Below are 14,485 nucleotides of genomic sequence, written 5' to 3' on the forward strand. Positions count from 1 at the left end.
GAGGGAAGCAAGAGGGAGGGGCCGAGAAGCAGGAGGGAGGGAAGCAAAAGGGAGGGCCGAGACATGCACAGCTGGGGTTCCCGCTGAGGCCTGGTTCTTGCAGTGGGGTTCATAGTGAAGACTGTGGGTCCAGGGAGAGTATTTAAATTGAAGTTACTAGAGACCATTTGAAAGCCTTTGGGACTGATTTTGTTAAGGGAAAGAGATGGACAGAATTATATGCATATCAGAGAAGAGGGAAATCGATAGTGCGAGCTTCCTCAGATGCCATGAGGAGGTGGGTCTCCAAATACAAGTGTAAGCTTCACTTGGCCACCGCTAGGAAGGGGAGGACGGCATGTCACATGTGGGTGTGCATTTTTGGTATTGAGAAGATGAGGGGTTTTATATCTAATGCCTTTTTTTCTTCGCTAGGAGGGATGAGATGTGTGAGGGTGGGCATTGGCCATTTGACAAAAATGGCGGAGTTTCAGACTGTGCTTGTAGGGAGAAGGAGAATGGCTTGGGTGGAGATACGAATATTACCAGACCGTACACCATGTGGTTGGGACGACATACAGAGCAGTGGCTCCTCCCGGTCCCCTGACACTCGTGACCCTCAGCTTCCTGAGTGCGGGCATGGGGCACGGGCTCGTCAGGCTCATCGTGCTTTGGGGTTTCGCAGGTAGGTGAGCTGAAAAGGAAGGGAGAGGTGGCAGGGTGTGGGGTGGTGGCCGCAGTGGCATGGGGAGCGTGACCGTGTTGGCTCTAAGCGGAATAAGGAGGAAAGGGAGCGGAACAAGGGGGAGTGAGCTGGAGAGAGAAGAGAAAACGGTGCACTGGAGTTCAGGTAAGGATTAAATAAGAGAACAGTCACAGGGGTGCTAGTTGAACAGAAAACTGGATGGAGGGGAGGAGGTTTTAGAATCAGCCTATTTGGATTGATGATTTGAGGCCTAGAGATGATTCCGTAATGATAAGATCTGGGGTGAAGCACAGTGTGGTGGCTGAGCCTGGGGCGGAGGGAAGACGATGTCAGATGTCAGAGTGTGTGACGAAGGATGACGGGCAGTTGGAAATCAGTAGGGGACACTATGAAGAAAGGGTTCGATGGTGTATCTGATGACTCAAATCTTAAAGGGGCAGGTGTTTCTTTTTTGTTTTGGTTTTAAATAAGACCGTAAGAGCAGTGGTTTGAAAGGCTCAGTGATGCACAGGACGATGCAAACTGTTTGTAGCCCGTGAAGTCCGGGGTCATACAGGCGCCCCGTGGCAGGGCTGTATGAGAGAAGGGCCACCCTCAGGAGACAGCCAGATTTAAGGGAGAGGAAGCAGCACTCCGAGAAGCCAGAGGACGGTCCTGGTCTCATATTTAAGAGATTTATTTCATTTGGTAAAGATGGCAAAACTGTAGGTTCCACATACTCGGACACTGGTGTTCATAAGGGACCCGGACTGCAGATTCCCACCACACAGCCTGGCTGCTGGAGGCCCAGAAGCATCCAAAGACACAACAGAAGATAGTTTTCTTGAAATACAGACTTGCAGTTTGCCTACTGAAAATTAGTACTGGATTTCAGAAAGTATTCATTCCAGCAAACCCTGAGACGTAGCCTGGGGAGGTAACTGAGATCTGAGACTAAATACAGAATCCTGTGAACCTCCGAGCAGAGAAAAAAGCAAGGCAGCTCCAGGTGTGAGGGGAGTGGGGACAGCGGGAGATGGGGCCAGCGTCAGGGTTCTTCGTTTGAACAACATGCAGCGTTCAAAAGTGGTGGAGGAGTAATGCCTTCAACGTCCCGGGGCAGAGAATGTATAACTCAGGTATTTCATACTCATTCGAGTTGTCCTTTTGGTAAAAGAATCCATAGGCAGTGAGGGTTTGTAATCTAGCAGTTGGGACCCTATCTTGAGAAAAGCTGATGGATAGTGAAACCCTCTAGTAAGCAGCAGATATATCAAAATAAGGAGTTAGGAATGGGAAGGCTGTTGTTGTAGGACTTGTGGTGGACATAAACCCCACTTCAGAAAAACTGGGTATTTTGATTAGAAATCATAATTTATATGTCATAAATCTTGAAAAAAACTGTGTCATAGAAATCTGGGTGTCAGGAATGGATGGTGGGGAAAAGTGTGTTCATTCCCTCTCAACACGGAAGATACTGTCTGAAGTTAAAATAAGCAGTTAGACAAGTAAGAATCCCAACTTCTTAAAGGAATAATGTTCACAATATATTAATAATGAACATTTTTGGGTGCTATTATTTTGATTCTTTTTTTACTTCTGTGTACATGGTGAACATTTTATTTTGTTGGTAATTTAAAGAGATTGTAAATAATGTGTTAGGTTGCCGGGGAGTTGAGTTGTGCAGTTTAAGAGACATCTCCATTTGGACAGCAGTCCTGTGATGAAGATCTTGCTTCTCTCTGTGCTGTGTACTCAGGGTCCCCCTCCACCTGGCCCTTCTAATTTGTAGCTTCCAGGTTAACAGAGGTGAAAGCTGAGAGCTGCTGAGTTCCATTCTCAAATATCTCCCTTTATGTTTTTGTATTTTAAGGTGTATTTTGATTACATGAGAAGCTGGATCCAAATGCTGCAGCAGTTACCTCAAGCATCCCATAGTCTAAAAAACCTGTTAGAAGAAGAATGGAATTTCACCAAAGAAATAACCCATTACATCCGGGGAGGAGAAGCACAGGCTGGGAAACTTTTCTGGTAGGAACCCTTATGCTCCTGAGTGCGCCTGCTGGCCCGTTTGCCTGTTCAGTTATGTGCACATGACAGCCAGTCCTGTGTGTGTGTGTGTGTGCCTCTCCCCCAGGTTTTGGGGTCCTTTGAGCGAGGGTGCTCAGTAGGGGGGGCGGGTTGCCCTGTGGGGACATTTGGCAATGTCTGGAAACAGTTTTGATTGTGATGACTGGGAGGTCCGACTGATTAGAGGACAAGGACACAGCTAAACATCATGCAATGCACAGGACAGCCCCCCAAACCAAACATTATCCACCCAAAATGTCAGTTTGGAAGTTGAGAAACCCTGCCTTAGTGTCAACTCTCTTAGGCCTCCGAAGAGTAGAACAGGCCTGTAGTCTTGGTGTGGGGACATGGGGAACCCAAGGTGTGCATTTCCCGAGATTGTTTTAGTGTGTTCTGCTAATCACGGAATCTCCTTATGAGGCACAGGTTAGAAACGTAAACAGAGGAAAACCCTGAGGGAGGGGAGTGTGGTCACTGGTGTGTGTTTGGAAATGGCCGTCTCTTACTGGGGAGCTGAACGCTGATGGTGGGGTGCCCCTCCCCGCCGCCTGACCCCTCGGCTGTTGTCGGTGGTTGCTGCCTCATCCGCCAGTGTAGTTCTGTCTCCTTTCTGTGCATCCCTCGCACCTGGCCTGGAGCAGCTTTCCCTCCCTTGTGTGTATTTTCCAGGGCCTCTGCTTGCCTGGCTCTTTTCCAGCTGCAGAGGCGCATTGTCGTCGACTCCGCCATCTCTGTCCCCTGCTCAGGACCTAGGCTCCCCCTTCTGCCCTAACCACCCATCTTCTTCATGTCCTCGTCGCGTCCTCTCCGCCTGTGTTTCCAGTGAGCTGTGAGCTTGCTCTTTCCCAGACCTCTCCAGCCCTTCAGGCCCTGACTCCCCATGCATCTGCCTTTCCTGTTCAGGTTGCTTCCCGGAGTCAGCCTTCTGAAGAAGTGCCTTCCCTGCCCATTTCAGCATCTCGCCTTCTCTCAATCTCCTGTTGTTCGGCTTGGCCTGCCGTTTATTCTGTTAGCACTTTCTGTCTCCAGGCTGGCCCGCCTGCAGAAGAGATTGTTTTAAGGGTCACTGTTCATTTCCGCTACAAATTCAAGTGATGGGATTTCACCGCATCCCCTTTTCCTCCTGTCAGTCTCCCTGTGTCTCTCTGTTGCTCGTCCTTCAGGTCGAGCGGTGGGGGCTCTGGCCTTGGCCTGCACCAGCCTTGCTCTGAGCAGCTCCCGAGCTTTCCACGCCCCGCTGAGGGACTGGCCCCTGGTGTGGCTCTCGCTCGGCCGAGCCGAGCACAGCACCCGTCTCCTTCACATGCTGTTCCACCCAGGCTCCATCAGTCTCCCAGTGATCCCTAATTGCTTTCTTTGTCTCACACACTACCTCTGATCCTTCGGGAAAGATCCAGAATTTGACCCCTATGCACCACTTCCCGTTGCTGCTCTTCCCAGGCTGTTACTTCTCACATGACTGCAGGCGCTCTCCAGGAGTCTCTGCTCAGCTCTTCGTCCCTTTGGTCTGTTCTCAACACCACAGCCAGTGACCTCGTTCACATGCACCTCAGACCATTTTTTCCTCTGTTCCAAATACTCCACATCTTCCCTGCTTCCTCAGTGAAAACCAGAGCTCCTGAACATGGCCCCTCAGGCCAGGCACAGTCTGACTTGTCACTAACTCTCTGTGCTCTTCCCCTCCCTGGCTCTCCTGGACATTCTGCACAGCTGTAGTGACCCTTGATTGTGTCCCCAGGCGGGGCACGCTCCTGCCTTGGGGCCTTCGCACTTGGTGGTCCCTCTGTTAGACTGCTCTTCCCCAATTACTTTCATGACCCATTTTGCACTCCCTTGAGGTCTTTGTCTTAACGTCATCTTCCCCATATTTAACATGGAAATTCCTACTCACGAGCACTTCTGAGTTCCCTTTCCTGTTTTATTTCTCTCCATAGCACTTAACAATATCTGAACTATATCTTTTCCTTTTTTATTTCTTGTTTTTTCTGTTCACTGGAGGGATTTTTATGTTCTGCTCCCTGCTGCTTAGTACATAACCAATACTCAGTATTTGTGGAGTAAACCCTTCATGGATATCCTTGTACACTATTGTTCTTGAAAATGGGTTTGTAATCAGGTCACTTTCCCACTCAGTTACTTTTAAAGCCCGGCCTCTTCGCCCACCGGACGGAGGTCAGGCAGTTAGCATGACACGCAAGGCCTTCCACCGCGTGGCCCCAGCGTACTTTCTCGGTCTTATTCCACTACCTCTCTGCTCCTTTCACATTGTGCAATTTCTTTTCACAACCAGGCCTCTTGCTTAACACATCTTCATGCCTTTTGATCATATTCATTGTTCTTCCTGGACTTTCCTTCCCCTCCTCCATTCCCTTCCTGCCAGAGCCTCTCTTCCCATTGCTGATCTCTGGGTTCCTTTCTGCATTGCCTGCAGGCCCAGTACAGCCAGCCCTTTGGCTGGGTTTGGTCTCTCTCCTCTGACGAGTCCTCCAACACCGTTGTTGTGCTTACCTGCTCTCTTTGACTAGCTAGAAGCTCCTTTCCTTCAGTGAAGAGGTCAGTAAGCTGCTGCCGAATCTTTACTACACTCATTTAGATTTGTTTTGTACACTTGGGTTTACATTTTAACCCTAGCATTTAGATTGTGTACTCAACGAGAAGCATCGGCCGTAGGGAACGTTTCATGTGGGTGGATGATGAAAAGCTAATTGTGAGGGAAATTTGTAAAAACAGTTGCATTTAAGAAATTCATTTTGTTTTCTTCTTCCATCATTTAGTTTATTAAGCTTTTAAAAACAGCTTGTCTTAGATATATATTTGGGGCCATTTTATACCATTTTGGACATTTAAAATGAAAATACACTTATATGATAATTACATAGCTGCTCTGAATATAATTTAAGGTTTTAAGGTCTATGATAAAACCATGGAAATAGAACAAAGATAGATACTTGCCCGTATATGGGAGAGTTCCTCTTTTTCACATTCATGATTTTATAGTAAAGAAAAATTCCCACTATTGTTGATTTTCAAACTATTAAAACAGTAGATGACCCTTTCAGTGTCTTATTCAAGAATTAGAATGAGTGAGGATAGTTTTTCTTCCCTGGTTTACTTTCATGTCCTTGTTCCCTAGTGACATCGCGGGGATGCTACTGAAGTCGACTGGAAGTTTTTTAGAGTTCGGCTTGCAGGAGAGCTGTGCAGAGTTCTGGACCAGCGCTGACGACAGCAATGCCTCAGATGAAATCAGGTGCGGCCCCACTCCTTTACTTCCCATTCCTTACTTCGCAGAGTTCTGCTTGTGGCGATGAGTCTAGAATGGGCCCTGTTCAAACCCACCCACGTTGGACCTTAGTAGAGGTCTACCATAGTAGACCTAAAGACTTCTATTTATTACTGTCTTATCTTTTCGTGTGCTTGCTTAGGATTTTCTGTGAAATTTTCTTGGAAGGTGAACTTGGAATTTAATTAGCCTAATGAAAATAGTGTCTTTAGAGAAAGGGAGAGAGAGTGTAAGTTGACTAAAAATGAGTAGAGAGAATTCATCCCTGTGTCCTAGAATGTGTCTAATTAAATAATTATGTTTCTGTCTCGCCCCCACCTCCGTAGCAGTCCATTAATACATTTAATTGACACTTGGCACATTGTTATCGTTTTTATGTATGGCTTATTTCTTCTGTTCAACTTTAAGCTTGAGTACGTGAAACAATGGCTTACGCATCTATTGCATTTCCTCTACTTCCATGAGATAGTGTTCAGGTTGGACCAGGTTAAATTGCTGTTTTTGTGCCAATATCAGCCATACAGCTATTTTGTGGCCAATTACGAGCAATATCATATGATTCAACCTTAGGAAATGCTCAGGGGGAGCTGACTTCTCTAGAGCTGAAATGTTTTCTCTCACCATCCAAAATTTGATGAGAAACACATTTTGGGTTTCAGAACACCTGAGATATCATCATGCCAGGGTTAAAGCAAGATGTATCCACACAGATTCTTACCTGGGACAGTGCTGAATAGCCGAGAGTCAGAATGAGTCAGTTTGTAGAAGGTCCTGCAGTTCTGAGAGCCAACGTGGTGAATTCCGGATAAGCAGGGAGAATTGGAGATCTAAGATGGGGAACTGGAGAATGGCCCTGATGATGCTCTGGTTGTTTGCTAGCGGTGGGCTCGTGGGCAGTGTGATGGGGCTGGCTCCTCCTGGCCCCAGTGAGCCGAGGGGCAACCGCACACATCTCTTCTCTAGTCAGCGCTCAGTGCTGTCACACTGGGGGCCTGCGGGCAGCGATGATGCGAGTATTTACACCACAGAAATCTCCAAACACCACATAAGGCAGTTCTTTGAGGGGAGCCAGTTGGTAAACAGTCAGCAGCCCACCACTGCACGGATATATTCCTTTTTAGTAAGATCCTGAGCTGGGAGTCAATGTAAGAACTTTATCTCAAACTCCAAGAAGTTATTATGGGGAAATCTTTAGAAAATCAAGCTTACTGTTATTTGAAGGTTATTGTATGTGCCTTATTTATTTGAAGAATACAAGCACTTTCTGGAAAACCACAAGAGAGCAAGCTTCTGAGTATTTCAAGTACATTCTCCATAATTGCTTGTTCCCATTTATCCAATTTGCTTCATCTTTATTGCTGTTTATTTCTTGATGTACTCTAATGTACTCTAACTGGATTTCAATCAACTTGGCAGGAGATCTGTTATAGAGATTAGTCGAGCACTGAAGGAACTCTTTCACGAAGCTAGAGAAAGAGCCTCCAAGGCACTTGGATTTGCTAAAATGTTGAGAAAGGTGAGTTAACAATCCCAATTGATTTTTTAAAGTTTTTATTTTACCTTATTTTTTTTTAAAGCTAACCCTAAAGAAGTTTCTTTGTAACTGTGATCCTAGGACCTGGAAATAGCAGCAGAGTTCATACTTTCAGCCCCAGTTAGAGACCTTCTGGATGTTCTGAAATCAAAACAGTATGTTAAGGTAAATATTAAAGATGGTGTAATTGGAATATTTTGCCTTTCCTGTTTTTCTCTTCTCTTCGTGGTCCAGATAGTAAATATTTTAGGCTTTGCTGGCTATATATTGATCCCAGTAATAAGACTTTCTCATAATTTCTCAATGAAATAAGCAGAAAAACAAAGTTTTTCATACTAACTTGCTTTTAGAATACAGATAAAATAACCAAATATTTATTCATACTATTTATTAAAATTAGTTACACATGTATTTAAAATAATGTATCTAAAATAGTAATGTAAAATAATAAAATAATAATTGATTTTTTTGAAGATTTTATTCATTTGAGAGGGAGGGAGAGCGTGCACATGTGCACCTGGGTGGGGGAGGGGTAGAGGGAGAAGGAGAAGCAGGGAGCCGCTGCGGGGCTCCATCCCAGGAGCCCGGGATCATGACCTGGGCTGAAGGCAGACGCTTAACCACTGAGCCCTCCAGGCGCCCCTAATAATTGATTTTTAAGTCGTCGTTTTGTTTTTACCCTCACATTTTCTGAAACAGTTCAGATTTTTTTACAGGAACTTTGGCCATCAGTGCCCGACTCGTCACTGGAGCCCCTTTTGGAGTCCTCATCTTTACTACCATTTAAGTTGTTTGAGACTTAGTACTTATAGATTCTGTGTATGATATTGTTACTGGAAATTTTATCCCAGGCCCACAGTTTTATCCCACCTGCAGTTGTTTGTGATTTGCACAACAGTATCACATATGTGTTCCTTATTAAAATGATCTTTAAAAGGCTTCTTGTGATGCCCCCACCAAGAATGATTAGTGAATCTGTGTTAACATTTTTTGCCTTTTTACCGAGTCAGGTGACTTTCTGTAAGCATCACAAAGTAGCATCAGTTGAGGTTGTTTCAGGCTGCAGTTCCTCCCCTAAAGGGTGTTTTCTTGCTTCTTGAAAATAAAGCAGCTGGAGGATGCCCAGTGAGTGGAGAAGCCTTCCCAGGCCTCCAGCACAGCGCTCCCGTGCCCCTCCGCATCCTCCCCCAGTCACATGGGGCTGGGCCCCTTGCAATGCCCTCAGTGCTGGCCTTCCCACACCTGCTTGTCTTTTTCTAGTTTTATGTATTTTAATTAAATTTTTGTAACATGTGACATTCCCTCATCTCAGACTTTGGGTCGTTTCTTCTGCAGGTACAGATTCCTGGCTTAGAAAACTTGCAGGTGTTTGTTCCAGACACTCTTGCTGCGGAGAAGAGCATTATTTTGCAGCTACTCCACGCAGCCGCGGGAAAGGACTGCTCTAAAGAGTCAGATGATGTCCTGATCGACGCCTATCTCCTGCTAACCAAGCGCCGCGATGGCGCTCGGGACTCGGAAGATAGCTGGGCCACGTGGGAGGCACCGCCCGTCAGAATTGTGCCTCAGGCCGAGACTGTTGACACCCTGAGAAGCATGCAGGTGTGTGTCACCCCCAGGTCCCATGTCCACTACTCCCACCCCTGCCTTGGAGCAGTAGTATTTACTTAAAATAGTTTTAGGAAAAGGAAGTTATTAGCAGCTTCTGAATGACTGCCTTAACCGCCATAGTCGTCTCAACTGTAGACTCCCCCAAAGTATGCCTCGCTGTTTTAAAAATTCTGTATCACAAGTTGTACTAAGATATTCCTTCAAATTCTGTAAGTATGTTAAATTATCCTGGAATATTTGAAATATTTGTATCTTAGTTCAGTCGTGATCTGTATGCTCATGATCGAAAAGGAATTATCTCCCTCATTTAATTTGTAATTCAGAAATTCTGCTTCTCCAGGTACTCTGGTTTACTTGCTGTTAGTTAACATTTTTGTAGTAGAGGCTATTACCTACTCACCCGGCAGGGATCCCGTGATGATTTGTATAACTCAATTAAAACCCGTAAGAAGCCTCTTCACGTTCTCTCTGTTGACATCGGGACAGTGGTGGTGAATGCTCGCATGCACCTCAGACTCAGCCTGGCCAGCATTGAACGCACTGGCTGACTGTGCCCTTGAGTCCACGCCACCTGCTCTTCCGCTCATGTTCCCTGTCTCAGCGAGTGGTGCTCTGGCCACTCAGTGGTTGAAACCAGAATGTGACAGTTAATATAAACTCATCCTTTTACCCTTCCAGTTCGTCCGCAGCCCTAACACACCCGGAGCATTTCCAGTCAATGACACTTTGTCTGCAGCCCAGAGCCCCTGCCGTGGTCAGACTTTGTCATCTGGCTCCTGGCCTAGTGCACTGTCTCAATTTTAGTTTCCCTGCTTCCAGCCTCACCTTCCCTCCGCCAGGTCTGTGTGTGTGTTTGTTTGGGTGCTTTGAGAATGATCATTATAATATGTAACTCTGGTCATATCACACACACTTCTATGCAAAATACTGCAGTGACTCTGTCACTTAAAAAGATACTAAATGCTTGATTTTGTCTGTTTCATGGAAGGCCACTCCTCTCACCTTGTTTTATTCCTGCATTTTCCAGCCTCACAGACTGCTCACACACACACACACTCACACGCACACTGCTGTAGGAGTCTGAGTTACTTGCAGTTCTAGGATGTCTCAGAGACCCCATGTCTGCACAGTTCCATGGGATTCTTCAGCGTTGTGTGGAAGACCTCAGACAGTAGCGCCCACTGCGGTCTGTGGCTCCCGTGGCAGGGAGTAGCTCTGCTTGAAAACTGCTTTCTGATCTGGGGCTTACTGGCCTGGTGGCCCTGACGAGTTTGCCATTGTTTTTGGACTAGGGGTTGACCTAGAATGGGAAACGGTGAGTGGGTCTGTTTTTAAGCCCTGTGCTTGATTCTCCTCCCAGGTGGATCATCTTTTACTAGTGGTCATGCAGTCTGCGCATCTCACCAGCCAGAGAAAAGCTTTCCAGCAGTCCATCGAGGGACTCATGACTCTCCGCCAGGAGCAGACGTCCAGTCAGCCGGTCATCGCCAGAGCTTTGCAGCAGCTAAAGGTACGTCACTGCCACCTCCGCCTGAGCCCCTTGATTTGTGTGTGGAGGTGACACTCTGGAGGCATCTGTGTGCGACAGTGTCATCCCACCCGAGGGACCTGAAGTCTTACGTGGTCCTTACTGTTCTCCCTCTTCCCGGTTCCCATTGTCCCATGTCTTCACTAAAACCTCCCAGATCTTTCTTGGAACCGTAGAATGTTGGAATTGGAAGGGATAGAAATTTGACCAGTTATGTGACTTCTGAATGGCCACATGGTTGGTTAGTAGCCAAGTTGATACTGGAATTTAGGTCTCTTCACTCCTAATCCAGGTTTCTTTCTTCTTTAGCAATTACGAGTATTTGCTAGAGCTACTCCAAATCAGTAATGTGTAACCTAAAAGAAGACTTGTTTCTTCTTTTATTTAACTGATAATTCAGCCAAATTAAATGCAGTAGAGAAAGCCGGTTGTAGACAGGCATTAGGCCTTCGGAGTTCAGGTCAAGCCAGAGCCTCACCTTCTTTTCTCATTATTTCCTGTTTTCACCACCTCTACCTTGTCTTCCGTTCATCAGTCTTGGTCTGATCCATGCTTTTCCACGGGCCATCAGTTATGCCCTCTTCGTCACATTAAGGCTTGACTTCTTGAAGAAGAAGCACTTCTTGAAACTATAAGTAGTTTCATAAGCATTTGTTTCTTCTGTGAGTCTGACTTGTCTCATTCACCTAGAAACACGTTCTCTCATCGATTGCCATCCCACTCGAATGCCAGTGCAGGGCACTTTTTCTTTTCTTTTAGTTTGAGCCAATGAACTCTGGAGAGTGCAAAATTATATAAGATATTGATTATTCTTGAGTGTAAGGAATTCTTGAGCGTCTCTCCTCCTGAGCAGGAAGACATTGGATCCTCCTGGTCGCATCTGGAGTTGCCACAATGGAGGCATTTCAGCTTGGAGGATTTCAGAAGATACAAACTGGGAAGGAACATTTGGGCATCAGTGTCCCTGGGTCAGGGTACTGGGAATGCTCGCTGAATATCAAATAGTCTGATTTGGCTAGATCTTGGTGTGTACAGTGGAAAGTTGTGGGAGATAAGGCTGGTAAAATCAGGTGGGCAAAAATCAGGCTATTGAGAGGTTTTGGATTTTATCTTTTCTAAGTCTCAGAGAGTAGTAGTTGAATATTTAGGAAGAATATTTTGGAAAAGTCTGTAGGGGGATAGCCCAATGGAGACCATATGTACATACGTGTGTGTTGAAGGGTGAGAGGAAGGGGTCCGATTTGGAGTGATTGTAGTCCTGCTTAGGGAAACAACAGAGCATGAACTAGGACAAGGTTTTCCAACCTCTGCAATATTGACGTGTTGGGTCAGTAATTCTTTGTTTTGGGGAGTTGTCCTGTTTTGTAGGATGTTTAGCAGCATCTCTGATCTCTACACACTAGATGCCAATAGATTTCACACCCTATCTCCACAAGTTTTGACAACCAAAAGAGGCATTGCCCTTGGGTAATGTCCCCTTGGGTAAAATGCCCCCTTGGGTAAAATTGACCCTGACTGACACCCCAACTGAGAACCCCTGAACTAGGGAGTGTCAGGGAGATAACGAAGGATGATACAGACTTCCTGTTGGATTGAAATCCTGTTTGATTGAAGTCATACTTTAGCAACTGCCAAGGGGGAAAAAGCGGCTGGTGGTTGATATGCAAAATATTAAAGATGAAAGCATCTTATAGGAATTAGACATTATCATTTTAAATGGATTTTTTCCCTCCTGTATTTCATAAGATGTTAAAGAATACCTAATACAGCTAAAAACAAACTAAATAAATAAATAAATAACACATTTCCTTTATTTTTGAATGACCAAAATAAATATGGCCAAAATGTATTGCAATGATTAGTATCTGTGATGATGAAAGAAATCTTCCTCTAAAATACAGTTAAGTATTAGGTGATTTGCTTTGTTTGGATTAATTATGGTTTGGGACTCTTTAGAATGATGCACTAGAGCTTTGCAACAGAATAAGTGATGCCATTGACCGAGTGGACCACATGTTCACTTCAGAATTTGATGCTGAAGTTGATGAATCTGAGTCTGTCACGTTACAGCAGTACTACCGAGAAGCAATGATTCAGGGCTACAACTTTGGGTTCGAGGTAGGTACAAAAGAAGAGGAAAAGCACAGTGTAACCTCACAGTTGCTCTCTAACTTACCTACCAAAGTATGAGGAATCTTGTACAGCAAATCAAGAATGTCATCTTACCCGCTGCTGGGTATCAGAAATGTTGGTTTCCTTTTAAATTGTCAGATAGTTGTCCAGTTTTTATTTTGTGCTAACAGCTTTCTACTTCCGTTTTAAAACCTTCTTTAAGAGATGTTTAGTATCATAAGAGTACATTCGTAATTTAAACTTACGAGTAAAACATTGGTGAAAGTGCATTTTAAGACATTGCATTATCTTTAACTCTTCACACTTTTTTCTTTTTTATTATGTTCAATTAGCCAACGTAGAGTACATCATTAGTTTTTGTTGTAATGTTCAACGATGAGCACTGGGTGTTATATGCAACTAATGAATCGTTGAACTCTTCCTACTCTTGAAAATATCTGTTTTAATTGGATTTTGCTTTTTGTTTATAGAAAAATGGTATTTTATGAAACAGATGTGGCATTGGTAGTGTTTAGATATTTATATAATCATTACTTTCCTCTTAATTTTGATATACACAAAATCTTCTTACAGTATCATAAAGAAGTTGTTCGTTTGATGTCTGGAGAGTTTAGACAGAAGATAGGAGACAAATATATAAGCTTTGCCCGGAAATGGATGAACTATGTCCTAACTAAATGTGAGAGTGGTCGAGGTACAAGACCCAGGTAAGGACCAAGTAGATGTATCCTAGAACTGCAAGTAACTCAGTACTCCTGCTACAGAGAGAGAGAGAGAGAGAGAGAGAGAGAGAGAATGTTGGAGAAGCCTGTGAAGCTGGAAAATGCAGGAATAAGAGAGGGATGTGGGAATGGTAGTATTTCATGTGTATATTTTATGTGAGATTGCTGAGCAGATGACACAAAAAGGGGCATCTTGAAGTCTTTGATGATAGGATTTTGCTTTGTTGTGTTTTTAAATGAAACTGTTAACACAGAAAACCCCATAATTTTTGGAAAACTTAAGAAGTTCCATAATGAGTTAACTTTAGGGGAGCTCATATTCTCCCTGGACACGTCTTCCTGATTGCTAATTTTTTTCCCTCCCTCATGCAATTTAAGCCTTTTATGAATGTAAATGGAAACAATTTGGTAACCAGTTCCTTTATTAAGAAGCTGTTTGTCCTTTTTTCTCAAAACATGCTATAAATTTACTCAACCCCAGGCATTTACATAAAGATGAAAATTGTGTTTTTTTCTTAGATGATAATTTTCCAGTCAGATTACTTTTCAGTATTGTATAGGCTAAAACTGCTACAGCGTTTTCTTGGTTTTGTGATTATTGAACTTCCTCATGTAACAGGTGGGCAACCCAAGGTTTTGACTTTCTACAAGCCATTGAACCTGCCTTCATTTCAGCTTTGCCAGAAGATGACTTCTTGGTATGGAATATTCTAGAGTTTTGTTTTGTTTTTTAATTAAAGAAATAAGTTGATCACTGTTCCTGATTGTGTGTTTTTTTATAGTTGTTCTTAAATATTTTTTTCATAATTGTAATGATAACGCTGTAAGTTAAAGCACTCATAACAACGTAGTAAGATATTCCATGTTCTTTTGTTTTTATAACAATATTGTTCAACCGACTAAGTCAGTGGATATCTATGAAGCCTGGTACTTCTTTTTT

At 44.2% G+C, this 14,485-nt stretch overlaps 1 protein-coding gene across 1 annotated transcript in view; it reads left to right on the forward strand.

The window, feature by feature from the left end:
- The window catches only part of LOC118001818 (mitogen-activated protein kinase kinase kinase 4), a 74,454-nt gene that overhangs the window by 36,679 nt on the left and 23,290 nt on the right, over nt 1–14,485 (forward strand). The window contains exons 5-13 of the mRNA XM_034991955.1: nt 2,538–2,695; nt 5,868–5,984; nt 7,434–7,533; nt 7,633–7,716; nt 8,887–9,153; nt 10,523–10,672; nt 12,647–12,808; nt 13,397–13,530; nt 14,165–14,243. Of these exons, the coding sequence (XP_034847846.1) occupies nt 2,538–2,695; nt 5,868–5,984; nt 7,434–7,533; nt 7,633–7,716; nt 8,887–9,153; nt 10,523–10,672; nt 12,647–12,808; nt 13,397–13,530; nt 14,165–14,243 (1,251 nt within the window). The remainder of the gene's footprint in view (nt 1–2,537; nt 2,696–5,867; nt 5,985–7,433; nt 7,534–7,632; nt 7,717–8,886; nt 9,154–10,522; nt 10,673–12,646; nt 12,809–13,396; nt 13,531–14,164; nt 14,244–14,485) is intronic.

This window comes from Mirounga leonina, unplaced genomic scaffold (assembly GCF_011800145.1).
Source record: "Mirounga leonina isolate KUSES-001 unplaced genomic scaffold, KU_Mleo_1.0 Mir_54, whole genome shotgun sequence".
NCBI lineage: Eukaryota > Metazoa > Chordata > Mammalia > Carnivora > Phocidae > Mirounga > Mirounga leonina.